Source organism: Meles meles, chromosome 6 (assembly GCF_922984935.1).
Source record: "Meles meles chromosome 6, mMelMel3.1 paternal haplotype, whole genome shotgun sequence".
NCBI lineage: Eukaryota > Metazoa > Chordata > Mammalia > Carnivora > Mustelidae > Meles > Meles meles.
The window spans coordinates 63,709,847-63,725,301 of NC_060071.1; the positions used below are offsets into that span (position 1 = coordinate 63,709,847).

Below are 15,455 nucleotides of genomic sequence, written 5' to 3' on the forward strand. Positions count from 1 at the left end.
GCCCTCAGTACAGAGGACAGTGCGCCCAGTGGGTAAGTTTCCAGGCATTTCATCCCTTCTTGGAGCTGAACGTAGTATTTGCCTCAACTCCTTAGAGCTGCTGTGGTGCCAAAATGATTGGATCAGAAAACTTCTCCTTTTTAACTGAGATCCTGGTGGCTTATAAAATCTCTTAAAAATGCAGTTTATCCTAGGTAGGCTTCAAAATTTTCTTGATTACTGTCACAGTTCAGTTACGGTTGACAGTGAACTTCAGAAACCCAACAGCACGTGTATACGGATGTTCATGGCAGCATTTTTTTTTTTTTGTACAAGTGAAAAACTGGAAATAGTCTAAATGACCAACAGTAGGAGAATGTGTATATAATGTGAGTAAATTCTGGTAAGCTCAAAAAGATCCCAAAGTACTGGCTTGGAAAGATCTCTAAGACACATGGTGTAATACCATGATTTGTAGTGAGAAATATATTTGGTCTTCACCCCTGTTTCAAGCACAGAGCTTTTTTTTTTTTTTTTTTTTTTTTGCTTGGCTCGGAAACTTGAGGCCAATTAAAACCTCAGTGCCTTCTATTTTTTTATTTTCTGTTTTTAAGTTCTAGTTAGTTAACATATAGTGTAGTATTATCTTCAGGTATAGAACTTAGTGCTTCATCACACTTATAATACCCAGTGGTCGTCACAAGTACCTCCTTAGTACCCTTCACCCATGTAGCCTATCCCCTACACACCTCCCACTAACCCTCAATTTTTTCTCTATATGCTGTTCTTAGTAACATTTTGCAGTTGACACAACTGAGACACAGAACTTAATGACTGACTTTGTTACAGCTCTTAAAACTATTGTCTCTTGTTATGTTAGTGAGGTGAATTTTGGAACTCACCTGAGGACCAGGGCTAGTTGCCCAGAGAACTGACTGAGAACCAACCCATTACTAGAGCGATTGAACTTCCAGTCCCACTTCCTGACCTGTGGGGTGGAAAGAAGGGCTGGACATTGAATCGATCACCAGTGGCCAATGATTTCTTCAGTCATGCCTATATAATGAAGCCTCCATAAAAACCCCTCCAGAAGGGTGGGGTTTGGAGAGCTTCCGGTTGGTGAACACAGAGGTGCTGCCTTTCTTCTGTCTGGCTGTTCCTGAGCCATTTATCCTTCCATAAGAAACTGGTACTCTGGTAAATAAAATGTTCCTTCGAGTTCTGTGAAGCACTCTAGCAGACCAGTTGAACCCAAGGAGGAGGGGGTTGTTGGAATCTCCAGTCTCTAGCTGGTTGGTTGAAAGCAAGGTTGTGATTGGCATCTGCAAGGGGTTGAGGGTCAGTCCTAAGGGACTGAGCCCTCCTTAGGACTGAGCCCTCAAGTTGGGGGTCTGATGCTATCTCCAGGTAGATTGTGTCAGTTGAGTTGAATTGTAGGACACCCAACTGGTGTTGGAGGATTGCTTGGTGGTTTGGTGGTTCCCCCCGCCACAGCCGTCCAACGTGGAATTGTGTACAGAACTTTTGCATGATCAAATGAAAAAAGCAAGTTGAGGATAATATAAGATGATGTTTAAAAAAAAAAAAAAAAGCTATCCACAGAGCAGTTCTGTTATTTTTTACAAGATTGTGTTAAATGCATAGAAAAAAGTCTGGAATGACAAGACATGAGAGGAGAGGAATTGGAGAGAGATGGGGGTTTATCATTATCAGTAATATTTTAATATTTGCACAGAGAAGGTTTTTTGTTTTACTGGTGGAATTAATCTTAAATTTGGGGGGGGACCATATCTTACACAAATGCTTTTACTGTGGCCTTTTCCATTTCAAGGTATGAAATTAGGAGTGCTTTGCAGTGTTAACTGCCATCGCTTTATAGGTGATAAGTACAGAATTCACAATGATAGTTGGTTCTTTGAAATACACTAATTAGGGTCAGGTACTACTGAGTGGTCATTGTCATAAGAGACAAACAGTTAAGGTTAGTTACAAAAGTGGTTCCCAGACTTTAGCTTGGATTCAAACTACCTGGACACCTTGGTAAAGCACAGATTACTGCCCCAACCACCAGAGTTCGGATTTTCTAGGATGGGTTTGGAATAGAGTTTGTAAGAAATTTCCGGGTCATACTGGTACTGATGCTCCTGGTCAGGGACCCCACCTTGAGAACCACTGGGTTAAAGGTATGGCTTGTCTTCATTAGAACACAAAAGTGATTTAATAGAATAACAAGGTTCAAGGAATGAGAATGAAAAGAAGTATATGATAAAATGTGGGGCTTTTTAAAAGTAGTCCTTAACTGTTACCAAGTTATATCATATCATGAATAGGCTTTGTCCAAAGTTTCTCATATTGGGGCCCAAACCTGCATCAGCCATCAGATTTGCTTTTCTTTTGGAAAGCTTTGTTTTTCACTGGTCCCTGGAGAGGCTTAATGTAGGATGGGAAGTCATTACACTATTTAGTGGGCGTGCACATTCCTAACTTGTGCTTTTTTTTTAAGGTTTTATTTATTTATGTGACAGAGATCACAAGTAGGCAGAGAGGCAGGCAGAGAGAGAGGGAAGCAGGCTCCCTGCCAAGCAGAGAGCCCGGTATGGGGCTCGATCCCAGGACCCTGAGATCATGACCCAAGCTGAATACAGAGGCTTAACCCACTGAGCCACACAGGTGCCCCTACAACTTGGGCTGTCTTAAACCTATTTAAAAAAACCTGTTCTACAAGGTAAGTCTTTCTGCTTCTAGAGACTATATATTTTTTGATGCCCCACTTACTCCCAGTGGTCAGCATGTATTAGCTTAGGAGTGCATTTTGGTCTGTAAGCAACAGGCATTCTCTAATGTATACTTAACCTTAAAATAAACCTATAAATCAAAAAATAAACCCTTGGATTAACGAATCCAGTGATTATTTTCTGCGTCGCTGAGATACTCTCTGCCCTCTCACTGAGGTGTGTGTGCTTGGACGACAAGGAGAGATGGAGTGCCCAGCAGCTGTTGAAACACAGCTTTATCAATCCTCAGCCAAAAATGTCTTTGTTGGAACAAAGTCCTGAAGGTGAGTCTGTTACCGCTCTTTTTGTGAACGCCTGTTTGACCTAAATTATTCTGAAAGTACGCAGAAACCTAAGACTGAAACGGACTGCCCGGATCATTTATTTTAACTATTTTATGCCAAGCTGTACATAAATCCATTTATAGAATGTGTACTGTGTGCACGGAACCATTTTTGCCATCCTGGTTTCCAGCTTTGACCATTGGATTGTCCGTCGGGATAGCCTCTCTCGGTGTTGGTTACCCTTCGTGTCCTGTCACCTTCCTGCCATGGAACTAGATTTCCCTGTTGCTACTCACAGAACAGATTGAGGAACCCCAGTAGAGCTGGTTGGGTTCTGGCTCTCCCGTGCAGTCATTCCCTTACTGGAGGTCACACTCAGCACCTACTGTATGTTCTACCTCCTTGAAGGAGAACCGGGTGAAGAAAAGGCTTGAAGGGTCCGCGCCAGCTGAGAGGTCCCCGTTCCAACTATGGGTGGGGTCGCCTCCTTCCAGCCCTGGCTTTGTTGTTGGGTTCTGCACCTCTTGCTATTGTTCTCATGCCTTGTTGCTCTTGTTTTATCTCAGATTCTGGAGGACAGGATTATGTTGAGACTGTTATTCCTAGGAAGCAGCTACCCAGTGCAGCATTCTTCACTGAGACCCAGAGACAGTTCTCCCGGTATTTCATTGAGTTTGAAGAACTACAGCTTCTCGGCAAAGGAGCCTTTGGAGCTGTCATCAAGGTGAGCTACAGAGTCGTGCCCGGGCCCTTCCGAGCTCCCTTCTCAGTTCCCTTTCTGCAGACTCAGAACTCTCTTTTGAACACGGGGAGAGACATCCGTAGGATCATTTGAAACCACAGTCCTCATCACCTTCACAGAGTTAAAGGCTTTACTTTGAGTCCCAGTGGACATGTGACAAACACATCATGTCCTCCCCTTGCTCGAGGCAGCACATCAACGTGAAAACCCCACGATTACACCGTGGCTTCAAGTGGAGCCAAGCCCTCGGTGTGAAAACCATCTTCCTGTGCTTTGGTTCAGAGAGCAAATTGTCCTTTTTGTCCCATTTGCTTTCAGAGGTGCTGTAGATAAAAGGGCTGCGAGGTTAGAGCTAGGGTGGACCTCACTGGGAAATGGCCCCAGATGGTCTCAGTGGCTTTTATTTTCCATCTGTTACTGAGAAAGAAAATGAGTGGTGCATTATGAGGGCATGCTGTCATTAGGTCTTCCCTTCTGCTTTCTGGTCTCTTTGGGTGACTTATGATTACCTCCCCCATGAGAAGGAGATTTCAGCTATTCTTGTGTAATTTTAAGTATTTTGACCTCAGGAGGTCCGGGCTAATCATGTATTATTAAATCCATATAAGACATGTTACCTTTCTCAGAATAAAATGGCCCACCATCAAGAAGGCATATGCCTGTTCGGGATTGGAGAGTATTATTAGGGAGTTAGTGGGATTATTGTGGAAGTCCTTTTACAGCAACCCCTCCAAATAAAAAGGTTTCCTATGGTAATCGGGGACAGAAAGACAGTCTTAAGTTTGCCAAGAGGAAGTTAGAGAATTATGGAAAATTTTCAACTTTCTTCATGAAAGTATAGACATTATTGTTAGATGGCTAAAGAGACCTACTGTGGGCATATAGTCCTGATTGGGGGATCCCAGTGCTGTTCACAGGAGTAGGTGACTGATGTGTATATTATTGCTTTAACTCACGCCATAATTTTGATTAAGTCCTTTAACTTGTTTGCGTTTTCATCCTCGAATGTGAGACAGTGTCAAACTCCATTTCCTTACAAGTACTTAAAAATAATGAGAAGGCTCATATAATAAAAACATCTAGTAATTTAAGCCCCTAAATTCTTCTGTGGTTTTTCCCTCTGAGAGTCCACAGCCCTCACACTCCCATCTCTCTTTCTGGTTTAGGGTAGGGCATTTCTGTTCAGTCATCTGGCATTGCATGAGCACTTGGCTCCATTATGGTTCAGGCACTTTTCCACTGTAGTCAGTGAATCCCTGGGACTTTGCAGTGTAGTGAGCTCCACACCCCAGTCAGTGACTCCAGGCCTTCATGATGTGATCTGAGACTCAAGGTCAAAGGCAATGTCAAGACTTCCCACTATTTCCTACTCTATTAATGATGTAGCAGAGAAAGAACACAGGGCCATAGCTTTTTGGAGCACATTCCATATTTCAGGTTCTGTGCCAGATGGCTCACAGAGCTTGTCTTTCAGTTTCGTGGCATTGTTAGGAAATAAGTATTATCCTCATTTTTCCGATGAGGTTACTGACCTTCAGAGAAGTTACATAATTTGTATGAGGTTACATCCGTGCAATAAGAGAGGAAACCAGCATTCAGACCTCTATCTCTTCTACTCAAAAGCATATTTCTTACCACTGTTCCCACACAACAGTAATCTGCAACTCAATTTTATAGTACTCCCTTCTCATTCTAATTGGAACCTATGAGAATGATGCTTTATTTTGTATTTTATAATCAACTAGTTGCTCCCTCTGCCCATGGGAGTTGTTGCTTTTCATCACCTCAGTTGACCCGCACCTTGGGTCCGGAATGTTCTGTTGAACAAAATTTAGTAGAAGTTAACTTCAGTCAACCCAGTGGCATCCTGTGACTGCCCAAGAAAAAGTGTCTCTAATGCAGAATGTGGAGACTTTGAAACTTTCTCTTGTCTTTATTTTTTGTGTTCTTAATCATGTTGTTCTGGTCTTAAAACATACCATCAATCATAAATTTTTTTTTAAGATTTATTTTATTTTATTTATTAGAGAGAGCATGAGAGGGGAAAGGTCAGAGGGAGAAGCAGACTCCCTGCTGAGCAGGGAGCCAGATGCGGGACTCAATCCCGGGACTCCAGGATGACAACCCAAGCCGAGGGTAGTCGCCTAACCAACTGAGCCACCCAGGTGCCCCAGTTAGTATATTTTTAAAGATTTATTTATTTGACATAGAGGGAGACGCAGCATAAGTAGGAGGGGCAGAAGGAGAGGGAGAGAGAGAATCTCAAACAGATTACCTGCTGAGCACAGAGCCCCACACAGGGCTTGAGCTCACAACCCTGAGATCATGACCTGAGTGGAAACTGAAAGTCCTCACTTAAGGAACTGTACCACCCAGGTGCCCCCAAAATAATTAGTATTTTTAAAAAATATTTTCCTTGCTTATTTGACAGAGACACAGTGAGAGAGAGAACACAAGCAGGGGGAGTGGGAGAGGGAGAAGCAGGCTTCCTGCTGAGCAAGGAGCCCTATGTGGGGCTGGATCCCACGGCCCTGGGATCATGACCTGAGCCAAAGGCAGATGCTTAATCTACTGAGCCAGGTGCCCTCTCCAGGTCGTAATTAAGCTAAATATACATATTGTTTGGGGTGAGATGTTTTTCTAGAGATTTCGGCAGTCAAAACTTTTTTTGTTCAGCTTCCGAGTTTGAAATATGTGGCTCTCTACTGTAGTAGCTGCTGCTTCTCCCTGAGAACACAGGGCTCCCCAGGGAGGGCTTGGGGCCATGGGCTACAAATACCAGTCTGCGAGGCTCACAGTGGCTGACGGGCACCCGGTTCCTTCCTCTCCGGCCCTCCACGGCAGGTGCAGAACAAGCTGGATGGCTGCTGCTACGCGGTGAAGCGCATCCCCATCAACCCGGCCAGCAGGCACTTCCGCAGAATCAAGGGCGAGGTGACCCTGCTGTCGCGCCTGCATCATGAGAACATCGTGCGCTACTACAATGCCTGGATCGAGAGATATGAGCGGCCTGTGGGCTCCGGGATGCTGCCCCTGGACTCGGACTCGGACTCCCGGCCCCAAGCACAGGATGCGCCAGCTCCGTCCCAGCAGCCGGCGTGCGGCGGTGGCCCTGACGGCCCGGGCAGCGTGGAGGCGGCTGCTCCCCCGCCCATCCTCAGCTCGGTGGAGTGGAGCACGTCTGGCGAGCGCTCAGCCAGCGCCCGCTTCCCCGCCGCAGGCCCGGTCTCCAGCAGCGACGAGGAGGATGATGACGATGAGGAGGACGACGAGGACGAGCACGAGGGCGTCTTCCGGCAACCCTTCCTGTAAGAGCACCTGTGGGGGCGCCAGGCCCACACCCCGGGAGAGGGGATTCAGTTAGAAACCCAAGCTGTCATCATGTTGACGTGCAGAATTGTGTGTTTAGAGGGGAACCGGATTCAATCCAAAGATTTTATTCCCTGTCGGGGTCTTCAAAAGTGCTCCAAAACCCAAGCCCTGAAGAAAGGACAAATAGAAATTCCTTTCAATACTTTATCTTCTTAGTACCACTGACAGCAAGTTTTTAAAAGAGCGTTCTTTTGGATAGGGGCTTCCAACTCCAGGATATTTAAAAACTAACCCGGAAGCTTGACATAGGGCCACCTGCAGTCCTGACAAGTAAGGAATTGTGATCCTAAAAGTTTGTGCATCTCAGAAGACACCCTGATCCGTCTTGTCTTTCCTGGTTTGATTTCATTCTGTCCAGTGGGATACAGTCGATCATGACTCTTAGCTGTGGAATTTTAACAGAGAATTTGATTTCTTTATTTTTCTGTTTCTCTTTTGAAGACCTGCTTCAGATTCTGACAGTGATATCATCTTTGAAGATGAGAACAGTAAGAGTCAGAATCAGGTAAATATATAAATAGAAATTACACCATTTTATCAGGGGCGGGTATGTAAGAAAACTAGTGCTTGTTGTTAAGTAGTGCTTGTTCCTGGGTGGAACAGTAAAGCCTCACTCTAATAGGCAGATATAGAAACTATCAATTTTAAAACATGATAGTTTAATTTATTCCTAGGCCTTACATTGTCCACATAACCAGACATACCTGTTTTTAGAGGGGAGGAGTAAATTGACATGCTGAGTTTTGTTTTGTCTTGCTTTTTTGAATGAACACCATTTCCTAGAAGATTTGGGAAAACTTGATGTGGTTGGAGATAGGGATCGATTTAAGTAATTAAACAGCCTAATAGAGTTATGTTGGTCTCTATGACCAATTAATCCGGATTACTGTCTAGCACAGTGTTTTAGCACTGAGTCATGATCCTGAACAGGCAATGAAAGCGGTTTTCAGGCCCGCAGCCAGCTTTATTTAATTTTTAGTGCTGTAGGGAAGAGTGGAGACCGTGCATCACACTAGGAAAAGTAACCTGTGTGTACACCATGTCTCACATGAGTATGTGAACTGGGTATGATATAAAATATATTTCTTCGTGTGGGTCACGGTCTGAAAAGTTTGAAAAACACCATTTGAGGCGTTTGAGGCCTTGGACCCCACTCAGTCCTGCATCCTCCTCTGCCCAGACTAGCAGAGCCCCGAACGCTGCTGCGAGGCAGTGACAAATAGGACTGGCCGTTATTAGTGCGGAGAAAACTTCCATGAGAGGGGGTGGAGTGCCACGACTTCATTTCTAGGAATAAAAATAGAATTGTAAGCCGTTAATAAGGGTACATTTGTAGTAGATAAAAGTCTACATGTGGTCCCTGATAAGCAGTTAAATTGATTTAAAGGAGGTTTGAATGCATTCTCTGGCATTTTTTAGAAATGCTTTTTTAATTAAAAGAACCTTAAAGTCCTCTTGTTTTAAATTTATAAATTATAAGGGCATCTGCTCGACTCTGTCGGTTGAGTGTCTGCCTTGGGCTCAGGTCATGATCCTGCAGTCCCAGGATCAAGCCCTACAGCGGGGAGTCTGCTTTTCCCTCTGCCCCTCCCCTGCTCATACTCCGTGTGCTCACTCTCCTTCAAATAAATAAAATCTTTAAAAATATATAAATTATAACCTACTGCTTTTATTTGAGCATTAGCTATGCATTTAATTATTATGGGAGCACCAAATTTACAATCCTGGTTTTGCTCCTTAAGGGCAACATCCCACGGGCATTCTAATTGATGAGTAGAAACCTCCAAGAGATTAACAGTCTTCTACAGATAATCCCCAGGGTATGTAAATGATTCAAGAGTAAAACTTGACTGTTTGCAGAACAGAGGTGCCTTTTTTTTTTCTTTGCTAAAGGAAAAATGTTGAAAAATGCTTCCACAAACTAAATCATAAACTGTCAAATAAGACCTAGTGCTTTTTCCTTAGCCAATCCTTTCCCCTCAGGTGGTTGTGTTGAGGGGAAATGCTTAAATACATTTATGAGAAGAATAAAAGAACTTTTTTTTTTTCTTAAGTTTTTATTTGTTGGAGAACACAATCAGGGGGGAGCAGCAGGCAGAAAGAGAAACAGGTTCTCCGTTGAGCTAGGAACCTGATGTGGGACGTGATCCCAGAACCCTGAGATCATGACCTGAGCCCAAGGTAGAGGCTCAACCAACTGAGTCACCCAGGCATCCCTAAAAGAACTTTAAAAAAGGGGGTGGGGGGGACAAGAGTTAGAAATGACCTATAGGGGAAGAATGGAGTGGAAAAGCATTGTGGAGGATCGGTCACAGTGAGTGGCAGCTGGGTGCCGGTCCCTCAGTGGCACTGCCCAGAGGGCAGTGTGCCTTTCAGTAATATCTTCCCATTTAAGTTGATTTAGCTGAAGATCTCTCCTCTTTCCAAAGTAAGCCTACCATCAAAGAAAGGTATTCCATTTCATCTGAAACCTTAAAAATACTAGCCTGTATACAGCAGTGGACTTGGAATCTTTCTGTCGATCACACAACCGTAATAGGTACCTACTTCCTATTTTCCCCCATCATTATTCTATATAGTGACATACCTGTAAACTCTCCAGTAGATTCTGGTAATAGCGCAGTTGCCTTTGAAGTGCTGGTGGCGTCTAAAGGACAGAGGCTGCGTCCTGCTCAGACCTCCTCTCCGAGACAATAGGATGTTGGCGTGTGGGGCGAGGGTGGGCACAAAGAGCCTGAGGAGGGTGATGATCGTGTTCCCATTTTTTAAAAAAATATTTTCTTTATTTATTTGACAGAGAGAGAGATCACAAGTAGGCAGAGAGGCAGGAAGAGAGAGAGAGGAGGAAGCAGGCTCCCCACCAAACAGAGAGCCTGATGTGGGGCTTGATCCCAGGACCCTGGGATCATGACCCGAGCTGAAGGCAGAGGCTTAACCCACTCAGCCACCCAGATGCCCCCGTGTTCCCATTTTTTTAAGTTCTCCCGTGTTCCTCTTGGATTAGAATGAAGACTGCAGTGGGAAGAACAGTTGCCACGAAAGTGAGCCATCAGCGATTGTCGAAGCTGTACACTACCTGTATATCCAGGTGAGATCCTGCCTGCGGGCGCTCGTTGACACAGCGCCTCCTGGTGGTCGCTCGTGGGAATGTTGTGGGAGGCTAGAGCAAGACACAGGGCAGAGGGATTCAGTGGCACTGCCAAAGGTGAATTGACCTGAGACAGTTGCAGCCCAGACGCCCTGCCCCCCAGCCTTGAACTCATGTTTTCTGTACCGTAGCAGGGGATGGTGTAGGGCAGTGGGTACGGGCTCTGGACTCAGTCTGTGTAAGTTCTCCTTCTGGATCCCCCAGTCACAGCTGTGGAAGCTCAGGCAAGTTTCTTTTGCATTCTGTGCCCATCTAGCTATTCAGTGACTTGTGAAGAATAAGAAAAGTAACATTTTTAAGGTCATAGAACCACGTCTGAGTTCTGTTAGCGCTAGACTTGCACGTACCGAAGTTCCACTCTAACAAGCCGGATCTGGACAATAAGGTGTGATACGGGCATATCTTGCATGTGCAGAAGAAACCCCCGGGGTGGCTTCAGGCCAAGTGCCTAAAGTCCTGGAACCTCTGGGTGACAGGAGCCCTGGGTAAGCCACTTCCGATAGGGCTTTACTAAAAGGAAGTAGACTTCTCTGCCTGAGGGCCAGAGTCCCAGACCCTGGTGAGCCCTTCTAGCAGAGGCACGATCACAGACCCATGAGGAACATTCTGCCTCTACCCTAAGTGAATAGGACTGTGGGGCCTTATTTGCAGTCTTTTCGGTAAGTAGGCAGATCTGAAATGGCAGTTGCAGTAGTATGTTCAGAAGGGAAGCCTCAGACAAGTAGATGTTTCAGAAGACACTAATTAGGTGACTGCTTTTAATTTTTCCCTAATATAAACATCGCCAATGTACCACTCACACACAGGATAAAGCATTTGTCCTCTAAACCCCTAACTGTGAAGTCTGTACTCCGTGCGTTCAGTCTCTAGACAGTTATGAGTCAGAAGTACGCAGGGGAGGTGTGTCTGGAGGTGTGATAAGATCACAGTCTGGGAGTCCCAGGCCCTCGTGAGGGCTCGACGATGAGTCAGAATCTCAAGGTGGTTATTCAGAGCATGAGGCACTGGTTTGAAACCCATAGGCCAGTTGCATAAATCAAAGGCTACATGCTGATTGAAGATTTAAATGATACTACATTGTTTTCTGATACATTAATATTTAAGAAGGGGTGAGAAAGACCCTTGTCCTGGATGTTTGAATATTTACAGTGTTTTGCTCTGGACTTGAAGGTCACGGTCACTAGTTCAAAGTACAAATAAGAAAGGCTCATGACATCGTTAGATTTTTAATCAGCCTTTCTTGGAAATTTGGGTTTGGAAATGGTCATGTGAAACAAAAGTTTACTTAATTCTCAGTTTTTTCATTATTTGAAAAAAATGAAATTATTTATGACAAGGATTTTAAACAAGTCTTATTTTTTAATGAATGATAATAAAAATTAAAAGGGTTATGTTGAGGTACTGTGATAATGTCTCCCCCCCCCCAATTTTTTTAAATAGTTGGATTCTTTTCTCAAAAAAAAAAAAAATTAAACCTTGCCTTTAACTACTTAAAATCCACAGCACATGTTTTAAAATGGAAGATTACATTAATTGCCATTGTCGGCCTTAATTGAAACCCGATACAAGCAAATGCTGCCTGGTTTGTTCTTGTCCCCAGATGGAGTACTGTGAGAAGAGCACATTGCGCGACACCATTGACCAGGGGCTATATCTGGACACTGTCAGACTCTGGAGACTTTTTCGAGAGATTCTGGATGGATTGGCGTATATCCACGAGAAAGTAAACTTTACAACCTTTCATACCTGAAAACTTACGCTTGTATAAAACTGATGACAGAAAAAATATTGTGAGATTAGAGGAAAACAGAAACAGAGGGAAAATTATGGGTATATTGAAACTTATTTTTATAGGTCAGCCATGTCAAAAGACATGTATATAGTATAAGGTATCAGAGTTTAAAGAAAAGATTGAGGGTTAGGACAGGGGTTAGCAAACTGTGGCCATGGGGTCAAATCCAACCTCCTGTATGCTTTGATATGACCTGTAAGCTAAGAATGGCTTTTACAATTTTGTTGTTGTTGTTGTTAAAAGATGTTATTTATTTATTTAACAGACAGGGAACAGGGAGGAGAAGAGGCAGAAGGAGAGGGAGAATCAGGCTTCCCACCAAGCAGGGAGTGGAATTCCATCTCAGGACCCCAGGATCATGATCTGAGCTGAAGGCAGACACTTAACCACTGAGCCACCCAGGCGCCCCTACATTTTTTTTTCCTTTTTTTTTTTTTTTCCTTTTTTTAAGTAGACTCCACACCTAGCATGGAGCCCAGTGCAGGGCTTGAATTCACAATCCTGAGATCAAGACCTGAGCTGAGCTCAAGAGTTAAATACTTAACTAATTGAGCCACCAAGGTGCCCAGCTTTTACATGTGTAAAGGATTGTAAAAAAAAAAAAAAATCAGAAGAATATTCCATGACACATGAAAATTCTGTGAAATTCAAGTGTTTTGTTTTTTTTTTTTAAAGATTTTATTTATTTGTCAGAGAGGGAGCGTACACACAAGCAGGCAGAGAGAGAGGAGGAAGCAGGCTCCCCGCTGAGCAAGGAGCCCGATGCGGGACTCGATCCCAGGACCCCAGGATCATGACCTGAGCCGAAGGCAGCGGCCTAACCAACTGAGACACCCAGCCATCCCCGAAATTCAAGTTTTAATGTCCAAAATAAAGTTTTACTCAAACAGGGCCATGCTCGTTTGTTTACATATTGCCTATGGCTGTGTTTGTGTTGCAGCTATGGGGCTAAATAGTTGTGACAGAGACTGTGAGGCCTGTAACGTGTAAGATATTTATGTGGCCCTTTAGAAAAAGAGTTCTCCAACCTCTAGGTTAAGCAGAAATGTTTCAACATACACGAAAAGCAAGGGTGATTATTTCAGTTACTTAGAATAAAGTGAGTGTGATGAATCCAGGCCCAGTGATTTGCTTCTACTTGGCCTAGTGCTGTCCTTCCTAGGACCATGGCGAAATCCAAAACTCATCTAGCAAGGGTAGAGATGAGACTGGAGACACAGCCCACCACATAGTATAAAATGTCATTTTATAAAGCTAGACATTGTCATGACAATGTAAATTCTAATGGACTTAGCCCAGGATGAAACACTGCTTACATTTTTAAAGATTTTTATTTTTTATTTTTTTATTTATGACAGAGAGAGATCACAGGCAGAGAGGCAGGCAGAGAGAGTGAGAGGGAAGCAGGCTCCCTGCCAAGCAGAGAGCCCGATGTGGGACTCGATCCCAGGACCCCGAGATCATGACCTGAGCCGAAGGCAGCAGCTCAAACCACTGAAACACTGCTTACATTTTAAAAATGGGATTATCTAACGCATTGGGCAGTGTAAATATGTTTTTTTCCTTTGCATAATTTTCTTTAACCTTAAAATGTATAGGCTGTCATATATTTATACTGAAAAGCCAGGACTGCAATTTACATATGTTTAGTTTATAAATGAGTTGGTGGAGTAAGGTTTGCAGGGTTGGAAATAAAAATGAATTTTAATGACAGCTGTTAGAACTCTTTTACTTTGATATCTTCCAGGGTCCTAGAACTGTGCCCCACATGCACTCTTCTCTATATCTCATTTGCTTAGCTTCTGCTAATGATCTGCTGGGTATCTTATGCTCTGCCACGTCTAGAAATACAGATAGTCACAAGCATATAGCAGACCCCATACTTGAGAGGGACTTGTTCTTTTTTTGAAGGAGCCCAAATTCATCTTCATATAACAGTAAAGAGATCATACAATAAGGTGTTTTTATTATTTTTTAAATCATTTCCTATATTATAATGCCTGAAACAGTAAGCATCATGAGGCTGCCATCAGGAAGGGGAGAAAGCCAAGTTCATGTAACAGTTAATCATTGAGCACTTAGGTGTGTGCTGGGGATGCAGATTGAATTAGAATGGCTGTGAAAGGCATTGTAGGGAAGTTGGCACTTGGAACTGTTGGCACAATTCAGATGAGAGGAGAAAACAAGAATTTTCAAGGCAGGGGAAAGAGTATGAAGAGAAGAAAGGAAGAAGGAAGGAAAATGGTGTGTGTCTTTCCGGCATGGATACAGCTGAGGGTTGATACAGCAGTGTTCTGTGATTCCACAGAGAGATTGGGAACCCAGTGGAGGGAGCCCTTGGATGCCCCCAGGGAACAATTTGGGTTTGACCTCCTCCAGGACCACCGGCAGGTAGACTGGGAAATGTTGGTAAGGTCATTGGCAGGACGGTCAAGAGACAGTGCAGAGGCCAGAACAGCCTGGACCAGTCTGAGGGAGAGGATCTCCTCTGCATCTCGGCATTAGGTTGGCCTTTGAGATTAGGAAACAAGTAAACTATAAACTATGCTTGGGAAACAGTTCTTTTTTTCTCTTCCGTCAGGGAATGATTCACCGGGATTTGAAGCCTGTCAACATTTTTTTAGATTCCGATGACCATGTGAAAATAGGTGATTTTGGTTTAGCAACAGACCATCTGGCTTTCACTGTGAGTATTTTTCAGATTGGACTATGCCTACAAAAATGAACCTGTGTGCCTTGATTATTCTGCCTTGCAATACTTTCATGGTTATGAGTTGATTGAACTCTGCTCTGTAATCCCCAGGAAATTCTGCAAGTCTGAAGGGATAAGCCACATATGATCCCTTAGGCTTAGAAAGGAAAAATAGACTGTAGTGAGGATGTTCCACTTGAGAGACATAAAATTACCAGTTTCTGGATACTGAGGTCAAAGGCATATAATACTTTTTTGAAATAATTTGGTCATTTGGCCTGCCATTGCCAGGCACTGGGCTTGATGCTTTACCCTTGAGGGGCTTTTCGTTAATTTAAGGAAATAGAGCTCAAAATACCATGGAACAACTGAAGATCCAGTCTTAGACATCATTATAGAATAGTTGTTCAACATTCAACGTTAAAATAATGTGAAGTAAGAGAAATAGTGATATAAGAGCAAAAGGCAAGAGAAACTTGACATGTGGTTATGAGGATCCAGAAAGGCGGTATAAAGAAACAAGCATTTCAGATGGGCCTTAAAGGACGGGTGAGAATCCAGCAGGCTGAGATTGAAGGCAGACCAGGGCAAGAGATCCGAGAGAGAAGGAATAGCACAAGCAAAGGCCCTGGGGTGAACAGACATGACTGTTGGGAGGCCAGCATGTTGTCT

General features: G+C 43.8%; 1 protein-coding gene across 5 annotated transcripts in view; it reads left to right on the forward strand.

The window, feature by feature from the left end:
• EIF2AK4 (eukaryotic translation initiation factor 2 alpha kinase 4) overlaps positions 1-15,455 on the forward strand; it is a 113,927-nt gene that overhangs the window by 50,353 nt on the left and 48,119 nt on the right. For all 5 annotated transcript variants that reach the window (XR_006818627.1, XR_006818626.1, XM_046007530.1 and 2 more), the window contains 7 exons: positions 2,931-3,037; positions 3,604-3,761; positions 6,624-7,087; positions 7,593-7,656; positions 10,156-10,239; positions 11,900-12,022; positions 14,673-14,777. Coding sequence is in view for 3 of the 5 variants with exons in the window: in XM_046007530.1 (XP_045863486.1) it covers positions 2,931-3,037; positions 3,604-3,761; positions 6,624-7,087; positions 7,593-7,656; positions 10,156-10,239; positions 11,900-12,022; positions 14,673-14,777 (1,105 nt within the window). In the remaining 2 variants the exon portion in view is untranslated. The remainder of the gene's footprint in view (positions 1-2,930; positions 3,038-3,603; positions 3,762-6,623; positions 7,088-7,592; positions 7,657-10,155; positions 10,240-11,899; positions 12,023-14,672; positions 14,778-15,455) is intronic.